General features: G+C 45.7%; 1 protein-coding gene across 2 annotated transcripts in view; it reads left to right on the forward strand.

Moving 5' to 3' along the window:
• The first annotated feature begins 307 nt into the window (after positions 1-307).
• The window catches only part of erfl3 (Ets2 repressor factor like 3), a 65,046-nt gene continuing 48,150 nt past the window's right edge, over positions 308-17,203 (forward strand). For both annotated transcript variants that reach the window (XM_071396741.1, XM_071396742.1), the window contains exon 1: positions 308-907. In XM_071396741.1, coding sequence (XP_071252842.1) covers positions 886-907 — 22 coding nt within the window. In that variant the 5' untranslated portion in view covers positions 308-885. The remainder of the gene's footprint in view (positions 908-17,203) is intronic.

The raw sequence follows: 17,203 nt of genomic DNA on the forward strand, positions 1-17,203 counted from the left end.
TGCTATAATGCCTTGTGCATTTGTACAGTGGTTTAATAATCTGGCCACATCAATTGATTGAATTACCATGAAATGAAGAGATAATTAGAAGAAAGTACCTGCGATTGACGTAAAAGGACGTGATGACGGCCTAGAATCGTAGGACGCGGATATGTCGTCACCACGGCAGTGTCGCTGTGGCGGTCTCTATGGCGACGCCGCAGCAGTGACGCCACCCTGGCTCGTGGTGAGTGGGTGTGACCCGCCCCTTTGAGCCCCCCTCTCCCTGTCCGTGTGGGCGGCCCCGTGAGGAGAGAGCGAAACACGACACCCGAGAGAGAGGAACCGGGGGGAGGAGAAAGAGTAGCCACAGAGTACAGAATGTTAGTGAGTGGAGGAAGAAAGAAAGTCTAAAGAGAGGACGACTGCTATTCTACAGAACGGTTATTTTAGCGACAATATGTCAAACAACAGGGAAGATGCGATTGAGATGGAGTAAACAACTCGACAGTTCGTGAAAGTATATGCAAACAAGGAAAGAAGGGTTTTCGGTTTGTGTGCTTGTCGGGACGGTTGACCGTGTTCCGCTGCACCTCGAACAGAACAAGCCCAAGTTGCCGTGGGACAAACAGCAGTGACCTACATCAACTGAATGCGATTCGGGGAAAGTAACGTTACCCCGATCGCTACAGTTGAGGAAGGGTGTTTTGGGAAAGAAAGTGGAAGCAAAGGGGCCCGCGGGTGGAGCAACGGTGGAAAGTTTAGCGTTAGCCTGTTCCCCCCTCGTTTTTCCATTCCGAACCAAAGGAACGGCTCAGAGGGAGACGACTTTTCCTTCCACAAACGCTACTGACTTGAGATCCATCAAGCTCGATAACTAACGTTAACTAGCTTGCAACACTCAAAATGAAAACCCCCGGAGATTCGGGTAAGTTTGTGCAAAACACAAGTCGACCAGTTTTGTTTGGATGAACTTGATCATGAACTTGCTGGTTGTCTTCGCCAGTTGTTCGGTCTGTTGTCAATTATTAAGTGGTGAACAAAAGTCATACAAGTTAAATACATTTAACTAGCTGGTTAGCTTGCTAACATTAGCCGTGCATTTGACAGTTAGCTAGCTGACGTGAGTTCATTGCATTGTAGCTATACAGTATTCAACACGTTTTCCAGTTATGTTGGATAAGTTGATACAACTGAAGTTGATGCAAAAGTGTTGTTCATACTTACTGTGTCTAGTTTGCTGGAAATATGTCAATGTGGATTGATTGTCGACCTGTTGATGTAGCTGACGTTGAGTTGGTTTAGTAGCGAGACATTCAAAATGGAAGCTTTTGCTAGCGGACATCCACTTTAATACTCGAAAAGGAAATTAAACGATTGGTTGAGTTGTAGTTAATCATATGAACCAGACACTTTATTGAAGATTAGACCTAGCTACCGGGGTTGTTTTAAGAGTTGTCAAATTTGATCATTTACAGGGTTTTGCTTGTTTGTCATCCTATGCATCCCGTCAAGTTTCTATTTCTCCGCTGTCGAACTGGCTTTTACATATGTGGCCACATTTAGCCACCTTCAGGATCTATTTTATCATAAACATCAAAGGTTGTTTTATGTACGACCCTGTCATAATCCGAATCTGATTAATTCGTGCTTTGTTTGTATCGTGCTTCAATAAATTCTGCAAAGTAACTGTGCAAGGTCCCAGCAGTAGAATGTTGCGGAATCCATGTTGGGATTTTCCCCGCACCCGTTCGTAAAAAGTCGCTGGGCAAATTTCCGAAGCTTCTTAAAGCGGCCCAATTCACTCTTAATTCACCGTTCAGATTAAGTTGTCATTCGCACAATACATAGATTTAGTTAGACCCTTGAAAATGCAAGTGAATATTTTGGGGGGTTTACTTTGTGAGGACGCCATGCTCGGTTAGTTATGAAGGCCGCGGAGCTAGAGTGAAAGTTTCAATGGAGAGGGACTGTGTCATATTCGAAGGAGGCTATGTCGAATCCCAAGACGTTAGAATAAATCCTGCCGTTTCTGATATGCTTGCAGTTTACAGTAACGCTTTAGGCATATTTCTAGCAATTACAAGTTTAATCTCGCGTTCACTTTAGTTATGATCAGTAATGGAGGCAGATGTCTGGGGCTGAGTAAAAGTGACTGGGCCGCTGACAAAACAGACCAACTATCTGAGTCCCACAGTAAACAAACAATGAAATACACAGCATCAAAGGTGGCGCTTGAGTTTCATGTTTGGGGAAGCAGCTCAGCCCTAGTTAGAGGATCCGGTGAAAAAGATGGCCTTTTATAAACACATTTCATGCAATTCTACAACACTTTACATGTCTGGAGACATTATCAGAATCTTTAATAGCCTACTACAAAAATTGCAGGTTAGGCCTAGGCTACTCTGCTGACACTGACAAACCGAAATCAATAACAACAACCTTGTCTTCAATGTAACCATCTAATCTAGGCCTACGAAAAGGGGAGACAAATTGTACAATATGACGTCCATCTACAATTGAGGAGGAAATGATTGTCCTAAACTTTCCACTGGCACTGACTCGCCCAATGATAAAGACATTGAATATGCGCACTCACCAGAGATATGGTCGACGCTCTCCACTAGTGCCAAGAGATTAGTCCTGGTGTATCCTACTAATGGGAATAAACTATACTACACTTCACACTTAAACCATTTGGAATATATGTGACTTGTTTATCCCGCAATTGAATTTTGAAATATTGCGATAGGCCTAGGGCTATAGATGCGTCTCACTGACAGCTGCAACTTGACATCAGCTATTTCATATTTGCCAAATTGCGGGCTTCTCAACTGTAGACTATGCGCTTGTTATTTACCATGTAATTGAGATATAACCAATTAGGCTCGATCCCAGGTTCTCCCTACTACACATTCAACATTTCTGAATATCAGGAGACAACACAACCAACTAATCAAGTTAATTTAGTTCATTTCTGAATATCAGGAGACAACACAACCAACTAATCAAGTTAATTTAGTTCATTTCTGAATATCAGGAGACAACACAACCAACTAATCAAGTTAATTTAGTTCATTTCTGAATATCAGGAGACAACACAACCAACTAATCAAGTTAATTTAGTTCATTTCTGAATATCAGGAGACAACACAACCAACTAATCAAGTTAATTTAGTTCATTTCTGAATATCAGGAGACAACACAACCAACTAATCAAGTTAATTTAGTTCATTTCTGAATATCAGGAGACAACACAACCAACTAATCAAGTTAATTTAGTTCATTTCTGAATATCAGGAGACAACACAACCAACTAATCAAGTTAATTTAGTTCATTTCTGAATATCAGGAGACAACACAACCAACTAATCAAGTTAATTTAGTTCATTTCTGAATATCAGGAGACAATATAACCAACTAATCCAGTTCATTTTTGACTATCAGGAGACAATACAACCAACAAATCAAGTTCATTTAAAAATCTATATATTTTAGGCCAGCCTGATTGGGTGAGCCAGTATTAAATCTGAGTCACCTCTGGTTATGCTAGCACTCCCCACAAGTAAGCCTGTAGCTCACAGATCACTGGCTGGGAAACCGTTTTATGGAAATCATCAAAGGTGCAGCGACCACTGCATCGTTGCATTTGTTTCTGTTTAAAAACACATGCCGGCACTATAATGTATGAACTTGTTTCCAGACCTATAACATTTGCCACACCACCATTCTATCTACGCTATCCATCATGGCTCGGCTTCTTTAACGGGTCGGGACGACTGCACCCGTCACTTCATTCACACCGACTCAATCACTGTACAAACGCTACCACTCAAACAAATGAATGAGAATTGGCCATTACTGCATCGCATTGTTTTTACTCAAGAGCGTGACGTGAACTGGAGCTGTACTCCGGCCTTGCGGCTTTCACATAGTGCAACGCCTGACTTCACGGTGTCTGTGTGAATGGCCCGTGTCGATATCTGGTGCAGGTGGGTTTGTACTGTACGGAAGAGGAAGTGGTCAGAGTTTGTACATCTTTGCTGTGTGTTAGATTAGTATCATTTCACTATCAGCGGCACACTTTCATATTCAAAGTGACTGATAATCATGTCATCCCTGACTGGTTTATCTTAGATGTTGTGTAGGTCTATAGTCAAGTAGTATGAGCAAAATCTCCTGTCTAATTAGTGAATAAGTTTTGCATCTTTTGTTTTTGCACTTGTTCCAAATATGTTTTAATTTGTTTTATTTCACCTTTATTTAACCAGGTAGGCCAGTTGAGAACAAGTTCTCATTTACAACTGCGACTTGGCCAAGATAAAGCAAAGCAGTGCGACACAAACAACAACACAGAGTAACACATGGGATAAACAAACATACAGTCAATAATAGAATAGAAAAATCTATATTCAGTGTGTGCAAATGATGTAGGATAAGGAAGGTAAGGCAATAAATAGGCCATAGTGGCGAAATAATTACAATATAGCAATTAAACACTGGAGTGATAGGTGTGCAGAAGATGAGTGTGCAAGTAGACATACTGGGGTGCCAATGAGCAAAATAAATAAAATAACAGTATGGGGATGAGGTAGTTGGATGGGCTATTTACAGATGAGCTTATGTACAGGTGCAGTGATCTGTGAGCTGCTCTGACAGCTGGTGCTTAAAGCTAGTGAGGGAGATATGAGTGTTGTTTTGAGATGTAATGTGATATTTGCCTAATGTGACAAAAGATCAGAGATGGCTGGGTGGTATGATCAACTCAAGCTAATCATAAATATGCTCTGTATCAAGCATGCAACACATGTGGCTACAGTCAATGTGTCAGCTGGTTTGTAGTCTGAGGCCTATCAAAGGTGAACTACCGTGAACGGTGACACTGTAAAAAGAGGCCATGATTATATGGGGATTCCAAACAGTGACCATCAAGCTCGCTAGTTAAGTCAGCTCATTCCTGAAATTCTGGCATAAGTTTGTTCCTGCTCTCTCTTGCATGTTGTGAAGCACATTACTAACCAACTTCCCCCATACATACAGCATCAGGAAGCTCAGTCACATGTAATGCCAACTCTGCATATTTTTTATTTCACTACAACAAAGGCTATGCCTGACATCACAGGGACTTGAGATGAAGCAGGCCTCTCTTATCTTATGGGGGTGTTCTCTCCCAACAATAATGTGGTTCTTTTGTTTTGTGTACAACACAACAGTGATGCCTGTTCTGAAGTGGCTCTATGGCTTATATAGAGCCATGCCTGTTCTGAAGTGTCTCTATGGCTTATATAGAGCCATGCCTGTTCTGAAGTGTCTCTATGGCTTATATAGAGCCATGCCTGTTCTGAAGTGGCTCTATGGCTTATATAGAGCCATGCCTGTTCTGAAGTGGCTCTATGGCTTATATAGAGCCATGCCTGTTCTGAAGTGGCTCTATGGCTTATATATTGTGTGTCCGTGCGTGTGCAAGTCCCACTCCTTCGCTGTCTTAACCGTGTTGACAAACACAGTTGAGCTTTAACCGAGGCATTATCTAACCACAAATCTGCCCTAATAATAGAGACTTTAAATAGTCACATTATTATGAGGCTTTAATCCCAGCAGGCCTTTATCTCTCACTCTCCAGTTCTCCTGTTGCTGTGCTCTGTAGGCCTGGTTAGGAGTTTTAACCCTTAACAAACGCATCTTCACTCATTACAATCTATGTGCATTGCCAGAATGAGAATGTTATAAATAGGACATAGCAATATTGGATAGCAATCTAATAGTTTGTAGATAGAGATGATTTGTTCTGTAAGCATCTTTATTTCTGGATCTGTCTCTCTGTTCTATCAGACAGGACACTCTGCTCGCTATGTGTCTAATGTTACCAGACACTAACCTGTTGATGCTGTGATTTTTTTCTATCCTGAGTAAACAGGAATTACTGTTTTATTCAGGCCTGAAAATCAGGAACTCTATCAGGAATATAGCATAACTGTTTTATCTTTATAATGGAAATGGACAAATAGTTTATTTCCTGATTTTTAATGAGTGCCAATCACTTGTATCCTCCTAACAATTGATGATAGTGTCTGGTAAATTGATTTAGCACAAATTATATTATCTGAGAGGTTACATTAGGTCAACTGATCTGAAATCAGGCTTTGTCCGTGGTTAGCTATTACTACTAGATAGAATAGAACCAACATGACACAGGAAGACAGGTCCTGGACCTGTTGATAAGGCACCGTATCCCCAGCCTGGGGTTGGGAATGAGATCAAGGGTGGTGATAATGATTAGGTACCAGTAATATGACTACTACTGACCCAGGGATGCAATGTGTTAGTAGTGGTCAGTCACTTTCTCCACAGTGACAGGGCAGGCAGGAGGAAGGCTGGGGTCTGGGTGCGAATCACACACACTGTTGTAATCACTGTGATCAGGTGCTGCTGTGTTTATATGGGGACGCTTCATATGGAGTTTCCTTCTCCCTCAACCCCTCTCCGTTTCTCTCTGGTTCCTTCTCCCTCAACCCCTCTCCGTTTCTCTCTGGTTTCTTCTCCCTCAACCCCTCTCCGTTTCTCTCTGGTTCCTTCTCCCTCAACCCCTCTCCGTTTCTCTCTGGTTCCTTCTCCCTCAACCCCTCTCCGTCTCTCTCTGGTTTCTTCTCCCTCAACCCCTCTCCGTTTCTCTCTGGTTCCTTCTCCCTCAACCCCTCTCCGTCTCTCTCTGGTTCCTTCTCCCTCAACCCCTCTCCGTCTCTCTCTGGTTCCTTCTCCCTCAACCCCTCTCTGTCTCTCTCTGGTTCCTTCTCCCTCAACCCCTCTCCGTCTCTCTCTGGTTCCTTCTCCCTCAACCCCTCTCCGTCTCTCTCTGGTTCCTTCTCCCTCAACCCCTCTCCGTCTCTCTTTGGTTCCTTCTCCCTCAACCCCTCTCCGTTTCTCTCTGGTTCCTTCTCCCTCAACCCCTCTCCGTTTCTCTCTGGTTCCTTCTCCCTCAACCCCTCTCCGTCTCTCTCTGGTTCCTTCTCCCTCAACCCCTCTCTGTCTCTCTCTGGTTTCTTCTCCCTCAACCCCTCTCCGTTTCTCTCTGGTTTCTTCTCCCTCAACCCCTCTCCGTCTCTCTCTGGTTTCTTCTCCCTCAACCCCTCTCCGTTTCTCTCTGGTTCCTTCTCCCTCAACCCCTCTCCGTCTCTCTCTGGTTCCTTCTCCCTCAACCCCTCTCCGTTTCTCTCTGGTTTCTTCTCCCTCAACCCCTCTCCGTCTCTCTCTGGTTTCTTCTCTTCTCTCCCATCTCTGGTCTGGTGTGTGTGGCTGGTGAGATCCCTGTCTTTGGAGTGGCCATTGTGTGTGGGTGCGTTGTCTGTGTGTAAATGGGGATATTGTGTGTGGGGTTAGTGGAACCTCTTATTGTACTCATAATGAGGCGGCGCAGCTCAGGGGTTGGAGGCTGCTTGACAAGAGGAGAGACTGCCCCTCGCTCTGCCCCTCGCTCTGCCGCCGTGTCCGAATACCTGTACTTGCGTTCTAAATAATAGATATTTTGGGTATGCGAAAATAGTTTTGACAATATCGCAATATTATTTTTGCGCCGGTTGGCATTACCTGCACCAAAACTCCAGTGTCATTCTTCATAGCTTGTTCTCAGACTTCTTTTTAAAGATGGAGCCAATTTATTTTTAGCACTTTTATTTCCATGATTGATCAAAACTTGTTTTCTCGTGGCTCTCTCTGTGTGTCTGGAGCAGACATGGTGAGCAATATGTTTGGAACATTGAATTGCAATAAAATCACAGTATCGAATTGCAATATATATAGAATCGTGAAAATCGCAACACATATCGTATCGGCACCTAAACATTGTGATAATATCGTACCGTGAGGTCCCTGGCAATTCCCAGCCCTACTCTGCCCTTGACTGGTCCTCATAAAGCTTTACCCTTGACTACTTGATGGTGTGTGGTCGACTCTCACGGTCCATTTCCCCTACATTAGACCTAGTCTATAGAGAGCTATAGGTTGTTGGTGCTTCAAACAGCTTTGTGTGGTCAGAGAGAAACAGGAGGGATTTGCTCCATTTAAACGGCACTTTAATTGTCTGTTATCAGCCTAACCGTGCCTTCGGGATCTGTTGGTGTGTGTGTTGGTGTTGGTGTGTGTGTGATCTACTCACACAGACTGGTAAAAGTTGGGCCCAGTTTTCCAGTGGTCCAATAGGCCATAGCCCCATACTGACCGTTTGGCGTCATGGTCCCAGTATGGGCTACTAGGATGGAAAAGGTCCTGGATTAGAAATCATTTACTAAGGATTGATATCGGTGGAGGATGCTGTGACCACAGGTACTGGTGCAGTCTGTAACAGTCATGACACGTGTGTTCTGCACCATAATCCCCCCCCCCCCACACACACATATTTTTATGGGAAGTCCTGGACCTCCCACATTCCTGCTTTAGAAAGTTAATAGTTGCCGTCTGTGCTGCATTTCACACTGGAGGAAAACACAACCCTCTCTCACATAGAGACACTCTGTCTGTTTCTATCTCACACACAGAGAGAGAGGCTGTCATCTCAGGTGATGTTCCTGTCTGGTTCAGTGGAACTAAGAAGGGTGTGGCAAGCTACCTGGGCCGACCCACACTGTTACTCAGCTGTCTGTGGGTGTGTAATATAATATCACTATTTTACAGAGCCAATATGTTACAAAGGTGTGGTGACTATGTATTATATATGAGACACAAAATTGTGAGAGAGAGTGTTTATTCATCTGACAGAGAGGGCATGTGTGTTATTTGTTAGTGTGTGTGTGTCTAGTGTATCGCTGCGCCTTTCTCCTCACAGCACTGGTGGTGCCACTGAAACTGATCTGAGCTTGACGCCAGACACACACACCTGCGGAGATCAGGTAACCGTGATCCCTGGCGCACCATCAGCAACTCTAAATACCTCTGCTGCTCCATCCAGTCTCACATCACACATTACACCAGCCACGACCCTGCACAGACCTGGGTTGACCCTGACCCAGCCTCACATCACACCAGCCAAGACCCTGCACAGACCTGGGTTGACCCTGACCCGGCCTCACATCACACATTACACCACCCACGACCCTGCACAGACCTGGGTTGACCCTGACCCAGCCTCACATCACACATTACACCAGCCACGACCCTGCACAGACCTGTGTTGACCCTGACCCAGCCTCACATCACACCAGCCAAGACCCTGCACAGACCTGGGTTGACCCTGACCCGGCCTCACATCACACATTACACCACCCACGACCCTGCACAGACCTGGGTTGACCCTGACCCTGACCCAGCCTCACATCACACCAGCCAAGACCCTGCACAGACCTGGGTTGACCCTGACCCGGCCTCACATCACACATTACACCACCCACGACCCTGCACAGACCTGGGTTGACCCTGACCCAGCCTCACATCACACATTACACCAGCCACGACCCTGCACAGACCTGGGTTGACCCTGACCCAGCCTCATCACACTACCCACGACCCTGCACAGACCTGGGTTGACCCTGACCCGGCCTCACATCACACATTACACCACCCACGACCCTGCACAGACCTGGGTTGACCCTGACCCAGCCTCATCACACTACCCACGACCCTGCACAGACCTGGGTTGACCCTGACCCAGCCTCACATCACACATTACACCAGCCACGACCCTGCACAGACCTGGGTTGACCCTGACCCAGCCTCACATCACACATTACACCAGCCACGACCCTGCACAGACCTGGGTTGACCCTGACCCAGCCTCACATCACACACTACCCACGACCCTGCACAGACCTGGGTTGACCCTGACCCAGCCGGAACCACCACACACACACACATACACCTCTAACCCGTGGTGGTGTTTGTTTCCATTTATAGCACAGTGTAACTCACACTGCTAATCTACCAGATTAACCATGTGGTTCTGGTCACTTTGAGGGTATCACACTGTAAGAACCCATGTGGACTGATCCTTACTGTAAGACCCCATGTGGACTGATCCTTACTGTAAGACCCCATGTGGACTGATCCTTACTGTAAGACCCCATGTGGACTGATCCTTACTGTAAGACCCCATGTGGACTGATCCTTACTGTAAGACCCCATGTGGACTGATCCTTACTGTAAGACCCCATGTGGACTGATCCTTACTGTAAGACCCCATGTGGACTGATCCTTACTGTAAGACCCCATGTGGACTGATCCTTACTGTAAGACCCCATGTGGACTGATCCTTACTGTAAGACCCCATGTGGACTGATCCTTACTGTAAGACCCCATGTGGACTGATCCTTACTGTAAGACCCCATGTGGACTGATCCTTACTGTAAGACCCCATGTGGACTGATCCTTACTGTAAGACCCCATGTGGACTGATCCTTACTGTAAGACCCCATGTGGACTGGTCCTTACTGTAAGACCCCATGTGGACTGATCCTTACTGTAAGAACCTATGTGGACTGATCCTTACTGTAAGACCCCATGTGGACTGATCCTTACTGTAAGAACCTATGTGGACTGATCCTTACTGTAAGAACCCATGTGGACTGATCCTTACTGTAAGAACCCATGTGGACTGATCCTTACTGTAAGACCCCATGTGGACTGATCCTTACTGTAAGACCCCATGTGGACTGATCCTTACTGTAAGAACCCATGTGGACTGATCCTTACTGTAAGACCCCATGTGGACTGATCCTTACTGTAAGAACCCATGTGGACTGATCCTTACTGTAAGAACCCATGTGGACTGATCCTTACTGTAGGAACCCATGTGGACTGATCCTTACTGTAAGAACCCATGTGGACTGATCCTTACTGTAAGAACCCATGTGGACTGATCCTTACTGTAAGAACCTATGTGGACTGATCCTTACTGTAAGACCCCATGTGGACTGATCCTTACTGTAAGAACCCATGTGGACTGATCCTTACTGTAAGACCCCATGTGGACTGATCCTTACTGTAAGACCCCATGTGGACTGATCCTTACTGTAAGACCCCATGTGGACTGATCCTTACTGTAAGAACCCATGTGGACTGATCCTTACTGTAAGACCCCATGTGGACTGATCCTTACTGTAAGACCCCATGTGGACTGATCCTTACTGTAAGACCCCATGTGGACTGATCCTTACTGTAAGACCCCATGTGGACTGATCCTTACTGTAAGACCCCATGTGGACTGATCCTTACTGTAAGACCCCATGTGGACTGATCCTTACTGTAAGACCCCATGTGGACTGATCCTTACTGTAAGACCCCATGTGGACTGATCCTTACTGTAAGACCCCATGTGGACTGATCCTTACTGTAAGACCCCATGTGGACTGATCCTTACTGTAAGACCCCATGTGGACTGGTCCTTACTGTAAGACCCCATGTGGACTGATCCTTACTGTAAGAACCTATGTGGACTGATCCTTACTGTAAGACCCCATGTGGACTGATCCTTACTGTAAGAACCTATGTGGACTGATCCTTACTGTAAGAACCCATGTGGACTGATCCTTACTGTAAGAACCCATGTGGACTGATCCTTACTGTAAGACCCCATGTGGACTGATCCTTACTGTAAGACCCCATGTGGACTGATCCTTACTGTAAGAACCCATGTGGACTGATCCTTACTGTAAGACCCCATGTGGACTGATCCTTACTGTAAGAACCCATGTGGACTGATCCTTACTGTAAGAACCCATGTGGACTGATCCTTACTGTAGGAACCCATGTGGACTGATCCTTACTGTAAGAACCCATGTGGACTGATCCTTACTGTAAGAACCCATGTGGACTGATCCTTACTGTAAGAACCTATGTGGACTGATCCTTACTGTAAGACCCCATGTGGACTGATCCTTACTGTAAGAACCCATGTGGACTGATCCTTACTGTAAGACCCCATGTGGACTGATCCTTACTGTAAGACCCCATGTGGACTGATCCTTACTGTAAGACCCCATGTGGACTGATCCTTACTGTAAGAACCCATGTGGACTGATCCTTACTGTAAGACCCCATGTGGACTGATCCTTACTGTAAGACCCCATGTGGACTGATCCTTACTGTAAGAACCCATGTGGACTGATCCTTACTGTAAGACCCCATGTGGACTGATCCTTACTGTAAGACCCCATGTGGACTGATCCTTACTGTAAGACCCCATGTGGACTGATCCTTACTGTAAGAACCCATGTGGACTGATCCTTACTGTAAGACCCCATGTGGACTGATCCTTACTGTAAGACCCCATGTGGACTGATCCTTACTGTAAGACCCCATGTGGACTGATCCTTACTGTAAGAACCCATGTGGACTGATCCTTACTGTAAGAACCCATGTGGACTGATCCTTACTGTAAGACCCCATGTGGACTGATCCTTACTGTAAGACCCCATGTGGACTGATCCTTACTGTAAGACCCCATGTGGACTGATCCTTACTGTAAGACCCCATGTGGACTGATCCTTACTGTAAGAACCCATGTGGACTGATCCTTACTGTAAGACCCCATGTGGACTGATCCTTACTGTAAGACCCCATGTGGACTGATCCTTACTGTAAGACCCCATGTGGACTGATCCTTACTGTAAGAACCCATGTGGACTGATCCTTACTGTAAGACCCCATGTGGACTGATCCTTACTGTAAGACCCCATGTGGACTGATCCTTACTGTAAGACCCCATGTGGACTGATCCTTACTGTAAGACCCCATGTGGACTGATCCTTACTGTAAGACCCCATGTGGACTGATCCTTACTGTAAGAACCCATGTGGACTGATCCTTACTGTAAGACCCCATGTGGACTGATCCTTACTGTAAGACCCCATGTGGACTGATCCTTACTGTAAGACCCCATGTGGACTGATCCTTACTGTAAGAACCCATGTGGACTGATCCTTACTGTAAGACCCCATGTGGACTGATCCTTACTGTAAGACCCCATGTGGACTGATCCTTACTGTAAGACCCCATGTGGACTGATCCTTACTGTAAGAACCCATGTGGACTGATCCTTACTGTAAGACCCCATGTGGACTGATCCTTACTGTAAGACCCCATGTGGACTGATCCTTACTGTAAGAACCCATGTGGACTGATCCTTACTGTAAGACCCCATGTGGACTGATCCTTACTGTAAGACCCCATGTGGACTGATCCTTACTGTAAGACCCCATGTGGACTGATCCTTACTGTAAGACCCCATGTGGACTGATCCTTACTGTAAGACCCCATGTGGACTGATCCTTACTGTAAGACCCCATGTGGACTGATCCTTACTGTAAGACCCCATGTGGACTGATCCTTACTGTAAGAACCTATGTGGACTGATCCTTACTGTAAGACCCCATGTGGACTGATCCTTACTGTAAGACCCCATGTGGACTGATCCTTACTGTAAGACCCCATGTGGACTGATCCTTACTGTAAGAACCTATGTGGACTGATCCTTACTGTAAGACCCCATGTGGACTGATCCTTACTGTAAGAACCCATTAGAAACATCTAAAGTGCTCACTTCTGTTTATTTTCCTGAACCAACATCTCCGTCATAATCCATTTACACATTCACTCACACACCTCTCCTCTCCATCAGGCTTGGGGCTTGCTATCAACACGAGATGCACCTCCCATTCCTACTCACTCTCTCCCTCTCTCTTAAAAAAACAAATAGATTCAAAGCTGATCAATCACTTTCAATTTGAGGTTCAATATTTCTTTCTAATCAGTTGATTGTGATTTTTTTCTGAAAGGGAGTAAGGGAGATAAAGAAGAACACGTAAAAATAGAGTTGTGGTTGATATGTACTATTCAATTTCTGAAAAATCCAGAAAGATTGTGCTTTCGTGATTCGTATTAATTTTTAGAGTTTAAAACTGCAAAGCTGACAAATTCCACTCAGTGCTTTGAACAGCGCTCTCCAAAGACAGACTGGGGAGAGCAGTGTCGACCACCCTGCTGAAGCCAAGGTTAGCGGAGTAAAACGCCACTCACCTTGATTCTTTCAGCGTTTGCCAGTCTTCCCTGCTACCACTTCAGTCATGGTGATCTGCCGCTGATGTGGGAACTGTTCTGACATTCTCATATTCTTTGCTGATTCGAAGTGACTGTTGAATGTCGACTTTTCCCTAGTTTTCAAAAACATTTGGAAATTGTTTCGCACTGTCGTTAGCTGTTATTTTTGTTGGCAAATGAGATTGATTTCTGTTCGTTGTATTGCCTGTCAAGCCATCAGCAATCACCCATCATCTTCGCACGTGAATGTGTGGTTGGATTAGGCCATTTCCACGGTAACAGTGTAGTAATTGGTCAAAATTACGAACCCGCTTTTGATTGGACCCATTTATGTGCTAAAAGTGCGGGAATTGGTCAAAATTGTGAGTTCTCGCATGATATGCGCTGATTTGTTGATTTTGCATTGAATTATGCGATCGCGGAATCCTAGAGGACTGCTTACTGTAAAATACCATTTAGCTGTTGTGCAGAAATCATGACCTAGCCTGATTTTGGTGTACAGGAGTGAACTGTGGAGAATGAGGTGTGTGTGAGACTTTGCGCTAATTTAGCAGTGTACAGAAATGAACTGTGGAAAGTGAGGTGCCGTGTGAGGATGTCCTCCTCTTCACCAGGCTTACACTGGGCTCCTAACCCCCAATATGACACTCACCCTCTATCTCAAAGCCTGGCTGTAGAATGGGAGGAGGACTGGAATACTTCAGGCTATTTTTATCTGGGAATCTGTCTCTCTGCTTGGGAGAGGACAGATATCTAATTCTAGAGGATGGGAAGTCACAAAAAGACTACTGTGCCATTTGCACCTCTTTGATACTTCTTGTGTGTGTGTGTGTGTGTGTGTGTGTGTGTGTGTGTGTGTGTGTGTGTGTGTGTGTGTGTGTGTGTGTGTGTGTGTGTGTGTGGTCGGCTGTTGAGTATTCAAATGCCGTCTGGTGCCACCTAAAGCCTTCTCTCCCACCGCCTGTTACCCTCTCTCTCTCCCACCCCTCCTTTCTCTCTCTCCCCCACCCCCCCCTCCTCTCCTCTCCACCCTTAGTCAGGAATGTGAGATCACTTTTGAAGAGTTTTTCTTTTCAACCTCTCCCTCTGCGCTCTCTCTCTCTCTCTTTCTTTCCCCACTGTCGGTCTTTTGTGTTTTCTCCTCCCTCTCTCCTTGTGTAGACCTGTCCCGTCCTCTATGTACCTGCATCATTGTTCATTTTGAACTTTGAGCCAATTTATCTCAAGTAAGCATGTGGTTGGATGCACCTGGATGTGTGTGTGTGTTGCTTAGGGGAACCTGTGTGTGTGAGTCACTAATACTGGCCAAGCAGTGTATTTGAGATATATGTGTGTATTGCTAGGTAGGGCCTTTAGTATGAAAGCCCTGTAAAAATTGTGTGTGAGAGAGCACGTTTCATACACAATATGTCCCGGGGGGGGGGGGGGGGGGTGTGTGTGTCTTGAGATGTGTTGTCCCAAAGGAAAGTTCAGCTCAGAGTGCTCTCACAAAAAAAACCATTTATGAAGGGTTCAAACAAGCCACATGTAGAGAATGATAATCTACTGTAGTCAGCATTAAACCAGCTTGCATTCTTTCAGTGTTAATGTGTGTGAAGGTGAACACCTGTCTGTCTGTTTCAACATCACCATGCTATCAGTAGTCTAGATTGTGTGTGTGTTTAAGTGGAAAGAGGACATCCTCTGTCTTTTATCAGCTGTGACTGGTTGATCTAATTTGCTCCTTGTGGCTGGCCTAAGCACTGTCCTTTGTACACCAGAATCACACACACACAGTGAATCCCTGGTTTTTGTCTGAAATCATAGCTACTTAGCTAGCATGTTATTTTGGATGAAAACATCATCATGGCTGTTCTGGCCTTGGTCTGTTATATTGATTAAAGTAATGGATAGATTCGTGTATACGTCTGTGTGTGTGTTTCAGTGAGAGTGCATGGGGTCGTTGGTGTAGGAGAGTGTTGGTGTGTGTGAAGGTCTCTGAGGAGTGAAACCTTTTAAAACCTAGATTAACTGGCCCCTCCATCCTCTCCTCTCCTCCCCCTCTCTGTCACCCATCCCATGGTAGAATACCCCAGTGGCAGATCCTCTTCCATTAACTCTCTCTCCCTCCCCTCGATCTGCCCCTCTCTTTTCACTGCAACTCTCCCGGTCCCCTTCTCCTTTCGCTCCATCCATTTTTCTTGCATTTTTCTCCTCTCCTCCTCTCTCACTCTCTCTCTCACTCCCCCATTCCCTTCAACTGGCTTGTGTCAGAGGGAGTAGTGCAGACCTGTTGTTGTGCTTGTGTTGCTGTAAGGACACAGGTGCTGAATTACTGTGTGGTTAGCGTCACTGTGTGGTTAGCGTCACTGTGTGGTTAGCGTCACTGTGTGGTTAGCGTCACTGTGTGGTTAGCGTCACTGTGTGGTTAGCGTCACTGTGTGGTTAGCGTCACTGTGTGGTGAGCATTACCCTGTGTGGTGAGCATTACCCTGTGTGGTTAGCATTACCCTGTGTGGTTAGCGTCACTGTGTGGTTAGCGTCACTGTGTGGTTAGCGTCACTGTGTGGTGAGCATTACCCTGTGTGGTTAGCATTACCCTGTGTGGTTAGCATTACCCTGTGTGGTTAGCGTCACTGTGTGGTTAGCGTCACTGTGTGGTTAGCGTCACTGTGTGGTTAGCGTCACTGTGTGGTTAGCGTCACTGTGTGGTTAGCGTCACTGTGTGGTTAGCGTCACTGTGTGGTTAGCGTCACTGTGTAGTGAGCGTCACTGTGGGGTGAGCGTCACTGTGTGGTGAGCGTCACTGTGTGGTGAGCGTCACTGTGTGGTGAGCGTCTCTGTGTGGTGAGCGTCTCTGTGTGGTGAGCGTCTCTGTGTGGTGAGCGTCTCTGTGTGGTGAGCGTCACTGTGTGGAAACACAACCTGTAGTTTACTGGTATCTGTCTGTCTGATCTGTATCAACTCAGATTAGGGGCACCACACCATGTAGGACACACTCACTCACTCTCTCACTCACTCATCCTGGATAGGTAGTCTCTTACAGGTTTTCATGGGTAGCTCTTTGCAGTCCATCATTATTCTATTTTTACTTAGTCATCTTCCTGAAATGTTTATATGCAGTCATTTCTCTGAACTCTGTTTACGTCTTATCCCAGGTGTGTGTGATGTGTGTTGGCCTGAGAGGGATTGAATAATGCATAGATCATTGGAAAGGTATTTA

The sequence above is a fragment of the Salvelinus alpinus genome, chromosome 4, assembly GCF_045679555.1.
Source record: "Salvelinus alpinus chromosome 4, SLU_Salpinus.1, whole genome shotgun sequence".
Lineage (NCBI taxonomy): Eukaryota > Metazoa > Chordata > Actinopteri > Salmoniformes > Salmonidae > Salvelinus > Salvelinus alpinus.